The sequence below is a fragment of the Parasteatoda tepidariorum genome, chromosome 4, assembly GCF_043381705.1.
Source record: "Parasteatoda tepidariorum isolate YZ-2023 chromosome 4, CAS_Ptep_4.0, whole genome shotgun sequence".
Classification (NCBI taxonomy): domain Eukaryota; kingdom Metazoa; phylum Arthropoda; class Arachnida; order Araneae; family Theridiidae; genus Parasteatoda; species Parasteatoda tepidariorum.
Genome location: NC_092207.1, coordinates 55,874,941 through 55,893,418, shown reverse-complemented (window position 1 = coordinate 55,893,418; position 18,478 = coordinate 55,874,941). Strand labels below are relative to the sequence as shown.

Sequence of the window (18,478 nt, the reverse complement as noted above, 5' to 3'; positions counted from 1 at the left end):
ATTGAAACAAAAGATTCATCATACATTATAACTAAAACTTACTTCAAGAGCGACAATCCTCGATTTTACATGAGAACTTGTTATGCAGGATGAAACAGTTGCGAGACCTGTTTTGTGGTCAGCAATTTTTATAACTGCCTCCTAAATAATAATAAAATGAAAATAATTTTAGTTGAAAAAAATTTATAAAAGAAACCAAAATAAATAGTTTTAAAAAAGTAATACATACAGAACTCTTGGAACAGGCTTTTAAGCACAGCAAACAATAAAATTCATCAATCTGAAAAAGGATAGAAGAAAAATTATTTTTCCATCGTAATTTTTGCCAGCACTAAGAAAAAATCTTTAATTTTTCTTTATATGAACTTAAAAGAGAAGATGTAAGTTTAAAACTATAATATAAAAAAATGCGTAATATTCGTCTTAAACGATGAATCATCATTTTTCTTTCTTCTTTTTAAAATTCTGATGTGTACTAAAAATTCAAGCTATTAAAAAAAGCATTTGAAATGAATTGCTCTTAAAAAATGTTCATCACAAATTGTCTCGATATGCGTAATTTTATTACAGAATAACAAAAATCCAACCAAAAAATACTCATTTTTAGTTTTATTTTTAAGTTTTTAGTTTCTACTTTGCAAATTTTAAAAATATTATGAGATACATTGACAATTGTGGCACTACAAAGCGTGACAAGTCATATAAATTTTGAAATAAAATATCAATACATTTCAATTAGAAAATGCAAAAATACGATTCATTTTTAGTTAAATAACTAAAAAAAGCCTTAAGTCTTACATACTATTCATCAATTGAATAATTTTGCAGTAGGTAATTTATAACAAGCAATAGCATTTTATATGAACCGTTACGGTTAGTGTTTTATCAAACTGAAGCATCTAAAAAAAATTTAACAAAAATGTCTGCAGATATACGAAAGTCACCATAATTTTTGCCTTGTTTATGGGGCTAAACAACCAAAAATTCACAAATGTGGGTAAAACGCAGCTGCAGCTTTTAACACAAAACGATGGGTGAATTTGCTATTTGGAGCCTTGGTAGGGTTTTGGGAAAGTAACTCTTTCTAATCTTTGACATAAAGAAAGCGATGAAGAAGATACAGCATTATTTATAAGGGCTGGATAAAAATAAAATGTTCTCTAAACAAGTTTTTGGTTATTCTATTCATTAAAACCATGACAAAAAATAGACAGTTGTATTTTGAAAAGACTTTCGTTTTAAATTCTTCAATTTATACTTTTTTGAGTAAAAAGGTTCCGTGTTAAACCTAACAATATTGTTGTTAGTTCTTATAACGNTTAAGTTATATTTGAATTTCATTATTAACGCTATGACCGATAAATAAAGCTATACCTCTGTTGTTTATAATGGATTAAATAAGTAATTATTAAATAAGCAAACCTATGTTTATTCCAAATGAATGAAATATTAATTTAAAGCATAAATTTTGACATAAGGGGATTTAAATTTAAATATCTATACCACTTCATTGTTTGCTTTTCTTTTATTTACAGGTTTAAGATCGCAAACTTTTATTGACACTGGTCATTTATTTTATTTTATTATGCTTATATAATATTTGCATACGAATTATCATTTGAATCCTCCATGAAAAAATTATAATTTCTATTTTCATCTATAATCATTTTGCGAAACTTCATTCATATTTTTTACATCATGAACAGAAAGTTCCACAAAACTTGTCATAATGTCTATTTTACTTCGTTTTCATTTAATCTTATAATAATAAAATGTTTGTACCATGTTCAAAAATTAAAAGAAAGTTCTTTAATTATTCCAATTTTATTCCATCATTTTAATTATATTAAAACAATGACAACAGAGCTAATTTATGAAATCCTTTTCTTTCATTATTTATTCAATTGAAATTTTAATGCATGCAAAAATGCAACATTACACTGTACCCATTTAAAAATAAATGATTTTGATATATTTATAAATATATTAAGAAATATGCTTATTTTATTCTAAACTTTTGTATCAATATAACTAAAAAACAAGGAAAAAGAATTCTCAAATTGATCAAACGTTGCAGCTCCTCTCACAGTACTGAGTAAATGGGGTTTTACCATATCGAAGCAGTTAACTTTGTTAAAACCTGAAAAATGAAAATAGATTACGGCAGACGACATTTTTTTATCGTTTGGCGTTCAGCAAATGCGCTTAATTATCTTTTTCTAATGAAACTGTTCCCTAATGACTTTTCAAATAATTATCATTAATGGTAAAAAAAAATCAAACAATAATTTTTCCAGTCATTTAATATGCCTCCACAGAGATTTATTGATATTATCTAGAATGAATTACTTTAAAAAGCCATTCTTTAAACAATGGAGTCAGAAAAACGGGCACATTGTTTTTGTTAAAATATCGTTGTCAGTTACGAAACAAATACGAACTCGTTCTTATTTATTTAATAAATTTATAACAAAAAATGTGTCTAAGAATTAAGAAATAAATGTTGAGCTTTATTTTATTTTTATACTAAAACGTTTAAAATTGTCTATTTACATAGTAATCTGTTTTACTGTATTAGCAATTTTTTTACAAAATTAGCTTGCGAAAAAGTATTTAGCCTTTTTTAAAATGACAGCGTTTGAAGGACAAATTCACAATACATTGTGGAAAGTCGGAATAAAATTCGACCAAGTTCGAATTCTTGCAAGTTATTACATTTTGCAAAACGGAAACTACTCGATACAGACAATTGTTAAGCTATGTACAGTTCTTTTATAATTTTAGCAAGTTTTTGATTAAATATCACTCATATTATTTTATTAAATATTATGAATTTTTAAATAATAACATATTTTTTATTTCTTGTTTGAATATGATTAGTTTTTGATTACAATGTTTTAATCATTATTAGACTAAATATTATTAGTTTTTTGAATAATAATGCATTTATCACTTTTTAAATATTTCAAAATTTGATTAATAATACAATGATAATTGCTTGATTAAATATTATCAGTTTTTATTTAATAATAAATTAATCATTATTCAATTAAATATTATTAGTTCCTGATTAATAATGCTTTTATGATAATTTGATCAAATATAATCAATTTCTGATAAATAAAACATTTATTATTTTTAGATTATATATTATTTTTTCAATATATTACAGTTTTAATTAGTTATTATTATTTTTTGATTGAACATCATCATTGATCCTTCTATAAGTAAATCATTTTTTGTTTAGTTATCATTTTTAATGTTAAATTAAATATTATTATTTTTTGTATGAAACGTTATTATTTATTATTATTTAATTAAATATCATCATCTATCCATAATTTATTAAACATTATCAGCTTTTGATCAAACATTATCATTTCATAGGTGGTGACTTACATTTTTAACGAATATATTCAAACCAAATGCACTAGGTTTTTTTTCTGACCCACCTCCTAAGGCCGATATAGGATCGAAAATTTTACCTAAATTTCAGCTTGTGGGCTAAATGAGCTCCCTCCCCCCTACTAGTCATTTGTACACTGAGAAAAAAAGTATTGTCAATACCAATATATATTAAAATTATTCATGGTTAAATATTCATGATTATTCGTGATTAAAAAATTAATCATGTTTCTGGCTCTATGGGAACACCAAAAATCATGGTAATTTTTACCGAAGTACTTTGGTAATAATTAATAAAAAATGTTAAAATAATAATAAAATATTGTTCTTAAATGTGTGTTAAAAACATTAAAAACCATTTATTCGATTAAATTTAATTTTCAGTTTTGTATTTTTTATTAAATGTGAGGTAATGAGAAGTATAATTTTGAAAACCAGAAGTTCCGGTAAATCGTCACCATGAGAACTGAAACGCTACCCTATGAATGATTGAGTATTACCAGTTTGTTTTATTACCAGAATTATGGGGTTTTTTTTAAACCAGAAATGTCTTTACCGTACAATACGGTAGTTTTACTAGAAATTTTTTTCTCCGTCGAAGACTGGTGTAAACTAATTTTGCATTTATATCGCCTTTTTTTTAATTATTTTTCTCACAACGGAATTACAAAATTATACATAAAAAAAAAACTTCTTTAATGAGAAAATTTTATAAATAAAAAACTTCCAAACGATAATTTTGTTCTTTTTTAAATTATAAAATATTACAATTTTAAGAACAAATCTGAACATTGAATATATTCTTTTACATACTTTTTAACAGTTTGACCCTTAGTCTAATCAACATTAATTAATTTGGCCATTGTAAGCAATTAAGTTTGATAGTCTTGTATGATACAACGCTGGTTTGCACATCTGTTCAAAAACTTTTCAGTCTAATAATCTTTATGCTCGAATAAAAAAGTTTATAATAAAATCGTAAAATAACGAAAAGAAACATTTGCAACAGCTGCCGTCCGGTATATAATTTATTTTACTACCTAGAAGTCACGCCATTAATTTGCTTGTGCCTAGTAAATAGCTAAGAAACAACTGTGATGCCAATGATCATAAAATAACTTATTTCACCATTCATATTCTCCTTTCTCCTTTTAAAATGCAATGAATAGGATATTACAGATATATAAATAGGTCGTAATGTTTTTAAGAAATCAAGGTTAAAAACGGACGAACAGAATAAGGATATATAGAGCTGAACATTACATTCCGTCGGAATATTAAATAACTTAAGCCTAATACGAACTCAACCCACGGAATCGCCATTCGTATAACAAACTCGGGAAAGAAAAATCTCTTAAAGATTCAGTCCACACATCGACTAGATTTAATTTTGAACTCAGTTAACCCGATTAAATTACTAAATTCAGGGTAAATTTCCTTTTCCCGCGTTTTCTATTTACTGCCATTTTTATAGTGTTGATGTTTTCTCTCGCTCTTTACCGTCAAGGTTAAGAGTGTATTTAATCCCTGACCAAATATAAAGTAGCTTCTTTTCAAGTTATTTGGCGACCTGATGGGTTTTGGCTGATTTTTTTTCCCCTACCTTTTTTATTAATGCCTTCGCACTTCCGTGGTAGTTTGCTTGGAAAAACTGACTGCCCCTGCTGAGGGATTAAATTTCGGCTCAGTGTTTGATCTTTCTGGGAGGGAATCTTTTTCTTGATGTGATGTTATAAAAAGCGATAAAGCGTGAACATTTTAAGAGGTGCTTGGTCTTTATTTTTCAGATGGGGGATTTATTTTATTATAATTTGTTTCATCTGAGTAACGCTGCGAAGAGTTAAAACTATTAAACAGCGCAGTGAAAAACAAACAAGGAAAAATAATGATTAAGGCTTTTTGTTTCATGGGAGCTTTAATATTTTTTTAGATCAATAAATACATTAATTATTGCTTATTTGTACTTCATACTGAGATTTTGTGCTAACATGATAAATCGATTAATGTTTATAATTTGTCATGAAATATGAAGAGGATATTTTTGGATGTCTCTATTTTGTACATTGCAAGTCTCTCGTTATCGTCTAGTTTATCCCAGGACTTTATTTTATTTTATAATCGTCGCTGAAAAGCTCACCCAATTTTTGGGTTTTCAACAACTAATGTTCAACTCTGTAGCCTATTAATTTTGAACCCAATCTAGAAGACAAGGAAATTCCTAGATCAAGTATTGGGAGAATTTTCCTTCCTGGAGGACTTTTTGATGGAACTAACTCGCATTTGCGCTACATGGAAAAGAAAATAACGAGAACCGATCACGGTTAGTCTGACGGCAAAGGTACTCTAACCCATGATCCGTCTACCACTGAGGATATTTCACGTCAGTTGTGTGGTCGGTGCAAGCAGGATGCGGATTCGTATCAACCAGCCAACGCTGGGATTCGAACCCGGTTCACCTCATTGGAAGGTGAACGTTCTATCCCCTGAGGTTGTCCCAGGATTATTGGGAAAAACTTTAAGAGAAGGTAGGGAACATCACAAGGATTCATATTTGCATAGCAATCCAGAGTCGGAAACGTCTTCGTTCACAGCTAGGTGCTGTTGTTCATAAGATGGAATTTTTTTTCTTATAACCGTCGTTGAACAGCCGACCCACTTTTGGGTTTACGATTACTAATGTTCAACTCCGTAGCCTTCTCATTTTGAACCAATCCGGAAGACAAGGAAACTTCTGGATCAGTACCCCCAGAAGTATGATTTGCTATGGAAACATGGAGGACTTTGAGACTCGACAGATTTAACGTGCATTAGTAACCATTTACTCTACGGGGAGTCTTTAACCGGAGAGGATCGAACCCATGATCTCTTAGACAGAGGTTCAGTGCCTTACCAACCAGGCTATCCCGGTCCTTTACAAGATGGATTGGGCTTAGTGGACTGGTTCCCAAACCACCACGTTCTCCTGATTTAAGCAACGTGGATTTCTTTCTTTGGGTGCATTGGAAAGTGTTGTGTACACAACACCTGCAGATTCCGAAATAAATCTGGTTTCTAGAATCATCTCTGCTTCTGTGGATATCCAACAAACTGCATGTGTAAAGCGAGTCCGAAAATACATGGGTCCACGGTGTAGCATATGAATCACTAGCAATGGTGGAAATTTTGAACATCTTTAGTGGCATTTTCGCATAACCTCTACCACAGCACATATAATATCTTATACCAATAAATATTTCAGATGATCTCAATCTTTTGACTCTTTGTTTCTTGTATCCGTCATACTACTTTACCAAAACGTTTTCGACCATAGATTGCTATGCAATTCCAAATCTTTGTGATGTCTCCTACCTCCCCTTAACTATCTTGTCACAATTTGTTTCATCAGAATAATGCTGGAGATAGAGATAAAAAAGAAGAGGAATACCTTATTTTCATCATATTTTCAATGAATAAATATCTCAATCATTTATTTTCTTCCGCGCCATAAAAACTAATTTTATATTTTGTTAAAGATGATTTTTTTAAAGGACTCTACATATGCAGTTACATACAGTTATATACAGATTAATTAGTTTATAATAAAGCGAATACAAAGCAATTTTTTATTTCTCTTAATTTAAACACATTGCATGGAAAAATAACTGTGCTAAAAACCTAATGTAATGATGCACTATTACAGGAATATGATTCACAAATGATTTCTTTAAGATGATTACGTTTCAAGGTTAGGTATGATTATGTTTACAAGCTAAACAGTGTATTATTAGTTAATAATACCTCAATTAAGTAATGCTATGATTTGTAATTATCTATGTTAGTCAGCATGGAGCGGTATAACGCGCTAAATATCAAATGCAGGGAAGAGAATATATTAGGCATTGTGATTGACACCTTAATTAACGATAACAATGCATCATTTTATTTGAATGTCGTTACAGCAATTGATGAGGAATCTGTTCACAGTATATGATAAGAAAAATAAATAGAAATATTTTTACATGTAATTTTTCTCAAATTACAATCAAACAATTTTTACTTACGTACAACAAAATATGAATGCAAATATTATTGCATAAATATGTATCTAAAAAGTTATTTTCTTTAAATGTTATTAAGAATTCAAATAAATATTTTGCATTGTAAAAAAAATTTTTAAACAAAAAAATCCATTGTAAAGATCTGTTTATTATAATATTATCTATTTTAACGGTAATCTAATAATTCTCTCTATTTCTTTTTCACTCTATTCCGTTCAAAGGAATTGCATTCTTGACTCTGATAGATACACCCTACTAAACTACTATGTTTTATATTTATTTTTCTAGTTCTTTCCTTTGTTTTTGTGTCAGACACAGTTTCTAACACCGTATGATTCTATTATTTTGAGTGCTGAATGTATTGTTCTTTTTTTTACCTTAAATTTAGAGCATTAGTATACCCGTATCAGAATCTTGTGCGATTAAACTCCAAATCCAACATTAACTTTAATACAGCATATAATTTTCTTGGTTCTATTTACTTACAATGGAAATGCTTAGTAAAGAAAAATATTAGTGACATTCTTGAAAAATATTAGGATTCCTCAAGAAAACATCTTATTTTAGCCTTATTTAACTATACAATTTCAATCTAATTTGTCAAGTCATTAAATTTCGCGAATCTTAATCGAAAAATATAGTAACCGACTTATTCTTCAAGGTGTCTTTTGGAATGGAATAGATTCGAAACGCATTTGCAAACAAACNTGTCTATTATGATATTATCTATTATAATATTATCTATTATAATATTATCTATTATAATATTATCTATTATAATATTATCTATCATAACGGTAATCTAATAATTCTCTCTATTTTTTTGTCACTTTATTCCGTTCAGAGGAATTGCATTCTTGACTCTGATATGAACACCCTACTAAACTACTATGTTTTATATTTATTTTTCTAGTTTTTTCCTTCGTTTTTGCGTCAGACACAGTTTCTAACACCGTATGATTCTATTATTTTGAGTGCTGAATGTAGTGTGCTTTTTTTTACCTTAAATTTAGAGCATTAGTATACCCGTATCAGAATCTTGTGCGATTAAACTCCAAATTCATTATTAGCTTTAATACGTCATAGAATTTTCTTGGTTCTATTGACTTACAATAGAAGTACTTAGTAAAGAAAACTATACGTGACATTCTTGAAAAAGATTGAGATTCCTCAAGAAAACATCTTATTTTAGCCTTATTAAACTGTACAAACTTAATCTTAAACTTTTTTTACTTAAACTTAATCGAAAAATATAGTAACCGACTTATTCTTCAAGGTGTTTTTTGGAATGGAATAGATTCGAAACGCATTTGCAAACAAACAGTCGACGGAGAACCTTTATAAGAATATATGTCTTTTGGTGAAAATTCAAACCCCCTGAGAAAGAGCGTTACGATGCGAACAGTTTAAACGAGTTATAGATTTCGGCAATCGAAAGTTTGCGGACGCTAAATAAAGGCAAGGTATAATATTTTTTCTTATTTTAACACATAAATTTTAAAGCTAATTTATTCAATTTCACAAAAGTTGACTCTCAGAATTGTCTTTCAGTGATTAAAATGTTCACAATTCTCCTTTAAATTTCATCATAAAGTCTCGGAGTTCCGCCAAAAGAAAATTGATCATGTAGGGTTCCATAACAGAAATAAATTAAGAACAGCTGCTTCAAGGTATCCGATTGGATGAAAATCAGCCATTCCGACGAAAATTTCGATTTTTTATTATTATTATTATCTATATTTGAACTTTAGTTCGTTAGCTCTCCAAAACCTTTTAAATTTTTGTTCTCCGATTTTCAGAAATAAATTTATATTTGTTTTTGCTTTTATTCATATACGGTTTTTCATATGCCTTTTGTTATGCTTTAAGTACTTTAACCTCTTTTTATTTGAATACATTATATTTTTTAAGACAAATGAAATTTATTTTCAGAAACCACTTTTCGAATTATTAATTTTTCTATGGACAGACTTTTCTTGCATTTCAAAATATTTTTTCTATTTCAAATATATCTTTTGAAGAAGGTTGATATCGATAAAAATTTGTTTTGCTAACACGCATTACAATAAAAGTTTATTATACAATTCTTTGACATTTCGTATACAGATTTTTTATATTGCTAGCGATGTTTAGAACTAACAGGTAAGATCTAAGTGTTTTTTACTTTTTGTCAAGTTTTAAGTAAGAATATTTAGAAATTTTCCTTAAAAATTCAATATTAGACAGTATATTTAGTTCTATTTCGTTGTCATTTTGAAATTTCTTTAAGATGTTAGTTTAAAACACAAGTAAGCACATTATTTATCTAGAAAATTAATTCTTCTGAAATTTATGCATTCCAATCTGTTGTAGAAAAATCTGTAGTTTTTAAGCTCAAATTCGACCTTACCTTAAAAAATACTTCATAATTTTGTAAACTTTACTTTAAATTTATAATTAGGACCCCGGTTTACCAAACACAAAATAAAAATTTTAGTTGGGCGCTTTTTTTTTAAAAAAAAACTATGTCAAAACCAGTTGGATACGATAATATCTAAATATATTCTTTAAATAAAATATATTCTGCATACTATGTAAGAAAATAAATGAATTTTTATTCAAAAACAAAAATAAACTCATCCAACGAATAATGTATTCTTGACTTAATTGACGATGCATGTACCGACAATGTATTTATTATCTTCAAGGTTTATCTCATAAAATTATATTTCGATAAATAACAAACAAACAATGCCAAATATTTTAAATATTTTCCAATTCTGTCTATCTGAAGAGGCAGTTACGACAGGTAAGCTTCACTACGCAATTATCAATGATTTTCCTCTCTTCCGTTCTCTCTGGAGAGCTTTGACAGCAAGTTTTGGGGGCAAATTAACTCTTTTAACTCTTGTCAAAACCTTAATGAGATCACAAGCAAATACCGTGTCTGACAATATTTATGATCAAAGTTTTCTCAGCATGTTAACTCATGTTGAAACTCGATACCACTCCTGGTGTTCGAATAAACGAAGGATAATTTAATATCAAAGATTTAAAACCATTATTTGTGATGAGATGGGCCGTGAGTGAAATAATAGATTGATAAATAAGTATTTTGAAATATATTCTACAGTTATCTGGCAAAGATATTTAAGTACTTCGGGTATAATTACTGTTCAAAAAAAATAGTTTGGGTGCTGCTGTTTAAAAAGATGTCAATTTTTATGCTGATTTCCACATTGAAAATGTATCGGTGAACTAAAAAAAATTTTAAGTAATTTTACACTTTATCCTTATCTCCCTAAAATTTCCTCTGTAACGCTATGTAAAATAATCCATTATTTTCTGATCGATTTAATATATCCTACTTCATATGTGACCATTTAAATTTCTCTATACTTATTCAACTTTTATCGAAATTGTCCATTAGTTACTGGTTCATTCGACTGCTTATTTTTCTCGTTTAAAAATGTAACAATAAATATTTGTTCACGTTTTAGGAACAGCTTTTGTTGCATAAGCAAGAAATGATCATTTTGTGATTATGTTGTTTTCATATCATTTTAAATAATGAAATTTTAAATGCCAAAATTCAAAATACGAGCGAAATCGGTCGAACAGTTTCTGAGAAATCAAGTTTTGAAAAAGTTGCATTTTTGAAATTCAGGAACTAACTATTCGACCAATTTTGCTCAAATGCTGTATTTTACCATGTGAAAATACATTCATTAAATTTAAGTAAAAAATTGTATATCTCACAATTTTATAACCGTCGTTGAAAAGTCGCCCAATTTATTGGGTTTACGACTACTAATGTTCAACTCCATAGCCTTGTAATTTTGAACCCAATCCAGATACAAGGGAACTATTGGATCAAGTATTGTGATAAATTTGGCTTCGTGGAGGACTTTTTGTTGGAACTAACTTGCGTTACATGAAGAGGAAAACCACGAAAACTGCCCACTATCCACCACTGTGGCTATTTTACATCAGCACTGGGGTCGGTGCGAGCCGGGTACGGAATTCGAATCGACCAGCTATCGCTGGGATCGAATCCGGATCACCTCAATGGTAGGCGAGACCTTCATCCCTTTAGCCCCCTTGGCTCTATTTCTTACAATTTAAAATAAACTAATGAAAAGTAACTAATAATTAAATAAACTAATAGTTAATTAATAAACTAATTAATAAACTAATAATTAAATAAACTAATAAATTAATAAACTAATAATTAAATAAACTAATAATTAAATAAACTTATAAAAAATTAATAAACTAATAATTAAATAAACTAATAAAATTAGTGAATGCTTATTAAAATTTGTTTTTGCATGGAATTATCTTTACCCAAATGAATTTTATAACTGTATGCAGAAAAAATTTTTATATACTTAAAAATGCTTTGAGACAAGGTGAAATATGCAAGAAGTAAAATTAACACCAAGGAGTCCAAACTTTGGACCGCTCTCCTGGTGAAACTATTGGGATCATATTTTCTAGATAGCAGCTACCCTCTATATTTTGTGGGTCAGAAATCCGTATCCGTCAAAAAAAGTTTTTCCAGTGAAAGTATGTTTTTGAGTCTGATTTTCTAACCTAACTTGTGAGATTGAGTCCTAGAACGTGAAGATCCGATCATTAGATCAAATGTTACTCACAAGGGAAACTAGGGAAGTGTGACTCGCCAATTTTGAAATAAGCTAGTGGGATGTATGCCTTATGAGGAATACTTTTAGAGGGTGACATTCGTTTCGGCCCATAGAAGGTCCTATGAGAGATGAAAAATAATTCAATATATAGAAAAATCGGTATTTTATTACTTCAATGCAAACTATTAGTTAATGTAATTGTCTCAAACTCCAATTAATTTGAAGTTAATTGTTAATTAATTAATTGGTTAATTAATAAATTGGTTAATTAATTGGTTAATTAATAAATTTATTCATTATTAATTAAATATTAATTATTTATTTATTAATTATTAATCATTTATTTATTAATTATTATGTATTTATTAATCATTAATTAATTATTAATAATTTATTAATTAATTATTAATTAATTAATTGATTTGCAATTACATACTCCAATTAATTTGGAAGATTTTAAAAAAAAAATCAAAAGAATTTGATGTCAATTTTTTTTTTAAATTAACCTAACAGGTTTTTCTGAAAAACTACAGATATATAAAATTTTCGAAATCAATTTTGACATTATATGCATTATATAGTACGTGAAAGTACCACAAAATTAATTGGAGTATGAGACAATTACAATAACTAATACTCTGCATTGAAGTAATAAAATACCGATTTTTCTATAAATTGAATTATTTTTTATCTCTCATAGGACCTTCTATGGGCCGAAACGAATGTTGCCCCCTAAAATTATTCCTCATAAGGCATACATCCCACTAGTTTATTTCAAAATTGGCGAGTCACACTTCCCTAGTTTCCCTTGTCAGAGTAATCCGTTTTTAATTTTGCGCACTGTACATAATTAGTATAAAAATGGTAATAATTGCTTTTATTTTATTTAGTTTCCTTACCGTTAACTTATTAAATTCATGACTTGAATCATTTATCTCTTATAAACCAATCTAAGCAATCAATCGAAAGTTTTTTTTTAATTGCATTTAAACAAGTTATTGCATTTTTTTGTACAAATCAATTTATGATTCCGCATCATGCCACAATTTACGAAGTCAAGCTTTAATTAACAAGTCCCACTTTTAACTCCTTTGTTATGTCAACGTAATTTATCAACACATTTTAATTTCATTCTTATCGTCAAAATACCAAATCGTATACAAAGAAACGACAATCAAACGCAAAAGAAGTAAATGTTTTACAATGTTTGTCGCAAACAAAGTAATACTCGTTATTAGTGAATTGACATAGCAAACCCGAATACTAAGCAAGCGCTAACTGAGGACATGAGTGTTGCCATTCTGAGATTCATTAGTTTTCAGCACCCGTCGTAAGCAATTAAAGTCACTCGATCACACAATACAGGTCAGGAACAAACTTCGAATAATTACTCTCAATTCTCACTTCATCTGCAAACAAAAACAAAACTAATGTTCAGTTCAAAGCACCCTCCTCCATTGGCGTGAAGAAAAAAAATAGAAGAAAAAGGTCAACACTGAAGACGTTAAGAATTGTTCCTTTAGCTCTTAACTCACGAGTATGTTCCATATAACGGTTTAAGATTTCAGAATATTGTTCTCTAGCGATCAGGTGAAATTTCCTGGTGTCATCTTTTCACTTGCCAATTAAAAATGTGAATGTGTTGCAATTGGAATCGGCTTCATTTTCTTTTCTTTGTCGCCAAGGTGTGGATCGTTAAACTTTTGCGAAATGTCTGTTTACGCATTTTCTTTTATTCCGGTCGCCAATTAAAAGGGTGTTTTATCGAGTAATCGATGGAAATTTTTTTGTATTGTTTCAGTGATTACTGCGGAATGTTTTCACTGAAACTAATTAAGAAATGCTGATATGCCGCCACTGCATTTCGAATAGTCTCGCTCAAGAATAAATTTTGGAAAGTTTTTTTATAATCTATTTCCTTAATTCATAAAGACTAAAATTTTTTTATCTAGAGCAGACTAATGAGCGTGGAAAACTTTTACGACCCTCATAAACACGGAAAGATTTTTAAGTTAAGATAAACTTACTGCAGAATTATTTTTTCTCACGAACTTAAAACAATAATTTAAGTAAATCTACCTCAAAAGTTCTTTTTTTTCTTTCATTTCTTTATACTGAATTTTTGAAACATTGTTGCTCTTACCCTCTTTTTGCGAGCGTTGTTTTTATAAACGAGTAAACTATTCGAAAGCTTACAGAAGCTTAAGATTTGTTAAAACTTAATGACGTGTATAAACAACGAATAATATATAATCCATATTGATAACTATATACTACTTGGACGTCCAGATATAGCTAGCTAGATTAGAGTTCATAAATGGGCGTAGTCATAGAATTTATAAGCAAGATTTGGTCAATATGATAAAAAAATGACCAATCAAAAACTGGACTTCATTTTTTATCACAATATAAATGGAGCCGAGGCGTCTCAGGAGATAGAGCATTCGCCGGGTGAGCCGGGTTCGAATCCCAGGGATTTCTGGTCCAGTGCTGACGTAAAATATCCTCAGTGGTAGACGGATCATGGGTTAGAGTATATATATATATATATATATATATATATGGTTTTTATTAAAAAAGTATATGACAGGAAANATTAAATATTATATACATTAAATACAGCTTACATAACTTTCAACATGTTAACCATATAATTACCTCCTTTAACTCTGATTTAAAATAATAATTCACTTTAAAAACACATTTGATGTGTTTAGTCTGAAAGTTTCGACCGAAATATCACGGAAAAAAATTCTTAACAAAGCTTTGCAATCTTAAATATTAATTTTGTTAAAACTTTTTGTTTCATTTACTTTCGAACCTCCTCTTCTATCTCTCAACAGTTCCCATGATTGCTTTGCATTCACAATTATTTCAGCAAATAAAGAAATGATTCATTTAAATGTCTGTACTAAGAATGCACCCTTCTTTGATTATGATGCACGAGTAATCAATTTCCCTTCCGGAAAAATTTACTTTGCGATCTTTTTTAGAATCCATTTGTGAACTCAAATCACTTTTCTTTATTTCAAATGACATTTAAGACAAATGATACCCTGTAGACGTAACAAATTTGGTAAATTCGCACACAAAATACAGTTTTTATAACGTTACGTTGTTGTTTAAACACTTAATCATTCTCCATTTTCTGTAAAAGCTCATTAAATGTTTTTGCCCCTGAAAGTTCATAATAATAATAATAATAACAGAAAATAAAATAATAATATTTGAAATCATAGTTATTCTTAAGCATTTTTGTTGAATTAGCCAGCTCTTCTAAGTTTGTTTTATTCTGGAACCCTGAATGGTCGACCTTCTTCTGGCTGAACCCCAAGACTTATTGAATAAACTTCATTAGTAATTGTGGAACATACTAATTAACGAAATGCAATTAATTATTTTAAAAATATGTCCTAGTTAAAATTTCATTAATCATTCTCTAATTATTAGGGGGATTGGAAAGTAATGTCGTTTCAGTGCATTTGATATCTGTTATCAAGATTTTTTTTTAATCAATAATGTATTCACCCTCGTTAGCAACAACCTTTCAATGCTGTATCGAAAAGGAATCGAAATAGATCGAAAAAAATGAATTGGTTTCTTAAAACTGACGAATATTCACTGCGCCGAAACTACATTACTTTCCGGTCCCCCTAATATTTAATGACTGAATAAAGAATGAAATTTTTTCATCATATTGTTTCATCAATATATAAGTCTAAAAATAGGTTTTTATCTCAAGCAGTTGAATTCACAAAGTGGAATCTAGTCTAGAATCTAGTCTAATCCTTCCAAGGAACACTAAGGTTCCGCGGAACACCATTTAGAAACCACTGAATTAGACTGTGGCTGAAAATTTCTGGTTGCATAGGTTAACGGTAAATATTTAAGTTATTCTGAAATACCTCATTTATATAAAGATAATATGTATGATCTATTGTTCGCACAAGTTCAACAGGATCACATGATAAACTAATAAAAAGCAACTAATAACTAGTTTTAGACTTGTGGTTTTAATTTTCACTAATAGGCAATTTCTAAATTTTCCAAAATGAAGGAAAATAATATTAAAGCCAGTAAAAATCTTATTTAAAAAAGTAACAAATGAAGATAACTTCATTGATAACTTATCAGTTCCATGCTAAGGACGGCTTAACCTATCTCTATTAACTTCTTTTTTTACTGAAGTTCAAACTAAGTGATTTTTAAATCCAATGAGGAAACATTGCTCGAGATAAATTGTCTTTAAATTTTATACACAGACATATGAGTTTCAGATTAAACTTTAATTTACAATTTAATTATGCAAAATTCAAAACAAAATAAATATGTTTGATCCTGTAACGGTGTTGTTCTCTCAAAATGAAATCGTTGAAATAAAAATAAAAAAATTAAGTTTTCTCTAAAAGTTTTGTCTGCAGTGCAATTGAAAAACATATTATTTTTCTTAAGTAAGAGATTGACATTGAAGTAATAAAATAATATTTGCAAAAATAGAAACTTAAAAATTCTCTCAATACTGATAAACTTTAAAAAATATGATTTGATAAAATATAACGTCCATTTCGATTTCGGACAGCCTATGAAACTATTTCAAAACTATATTCGATATCTACTTTAAAATAAAGAAATGAAAATATAAAAGTTTTTATACTAGAAGACTCGATAAACTACTACGAAAAATTCCTTCTTTTTCAAATACGATTTAGGATTTCGCTCCATTTTTTTTTCTTTTTATTTAAAATCTGCATTTTTCCATTTTTGTCCTTTTTCACTTTTCTTTGTGGCAATACGCATAGCTTTTAGGGAAAAAACAGACAAGCAACGTTTTTCAGGCGGAGAAAAAAAAAGACTCAGATAATATCTTAAAAGCAAAAAATGCGGGCTCAGTGCAAAAAGATTTGGCCTTAGAAATAGAATACAAAGGATGCAAGAAATTTCCGGAATAAAATTTAGAAAATTATTACTTCTGCGTTTTGACCATTAAACTACATTTTTTGACAGCTCCAACTTTTCAAAAAACTAGACATGTTTACATTATTTTAAGCCACACATATACTTCGTGCTAGAATAAAATTTTCACTACTGGAATTTTATTCGAACTAAAAGCGCCAATTTTTTTAAGTTCTATCAAGTATATTGAATTAAAAAGGTAGTGTGAACTTAATTTCTCAAATTTTAAGCGTAAACAAAAGGTTTTGTGAAATAAATGTTTAACCATTCATAAAATTTGTAACTTTATATCGTCTCCTTTCAATAGTCATGATTTTTTGAAATTCTATTGAGACCAAAATGGTACAAGAAATGATTCAAACGTAGAATCTTGAGACAAAGTACTTAAAAAACTATTCCAAAATAAATAGATAAAGCAATAGCGTGATCTAAAAACAGCCGTTTTGGCAGAAATAGTTTTTGAAGATACTATCACTGATATGGCAATGCTAATCAAATCTCTATAATTCTTTTGAGAAAAAAATGTCATTTTTGGATACTATTTAATTGTTTACATCCATGTAGATCAGAAAATGATGTGGCAGAGCTAATCAAAAATCTACGATTCTTTTAAATAATCTATTAAAAAAGATGTCATTTTTGGATACCATTTACTTGCTAACAACTATGATCAGACAATGATATAGCAGTGTTAATCAGAAATCTACAATTCTTTTAAATAATCTATCAAAAAAGATGTCATTTTTGGATACCATTTGATGCTAACAACAGTTCTGACCAGAACATAAAACTAATTGAAACTTGCATGTAGAAAACAGATCAATCCATTAAATAATAACACGATTGTGTACAAACCATTACTGGTAATTATCATTCAGAAGACAGCAATAATGTCACAATCTTACCCTTGGAACATTTTAATACCAGGAACATGCACCCATTCTTCTCAACACCAAATGATTACTTAGGCGTAATTTATGCAGAGAAAGCTTTGACGAAATGAGCCATAATGTCAAGGAAGACAAGCTAGAACATTCCTCAGGGCATTAAGGTGCCGATTAAAATGTGCCAAATCGATTGTTCTAATGCTTGTCCTGATCAAACTTCGTTGAGGAAACAAGATGCATCACGGATACATCAGCAAACTCTTTCTCGCAACCTTTAGTTGGATAATGATTACCAGAGGATATTAAATTATGTAGGTTTGTAAAAGATAACGGAAATTTACTTTAGCTTAGCTTTAAGTGAAAAAAAATACTTTTTTTTACCTTTTATGCTTTTCGCAATTCTAGGTTTGAAGATTAATTATTGGGGGTTTGTAATTTTAAAAAAACTGAATGACTGGAATTGCAAATTAAATTCAAAACACTGCAGATCAGTAAATTAGTTAAGAGGTGTAAAAAGCAAATGTACAAATGTCCAAAATATTATTCTCGGTTTCATTTTAAATTTTAA

At 28.8% G+C, this 18,478-nt stretch overlaps 1 protein-coding gene across 1 annotated transcript in view; it reads right to left on the bottom strand.

Annotated features, from left to right (window-relative positions):
* LOC107449023 (formin-like protein 1) overlaps window positions 1–18,478 on the bottom strand; it is a 117,305-nt gene that overhangs the window by 31,877 nt on the left and 66,950 nt on the right. The window contains exons 5-6 of the mRNA XM_016064418.3: window positions 230–280; window positions 43–141 (exon numbers count right to left, since the gene is read on the bottom strand). Coding sequence (XP_015919904.1) covers window positions 43–141; window positions 230–280 — 150 coding nt within the window. The remainder of the gene's footprint in view (window positions 1–42; window positions 142–229; window positions 281–18,478) is intronic.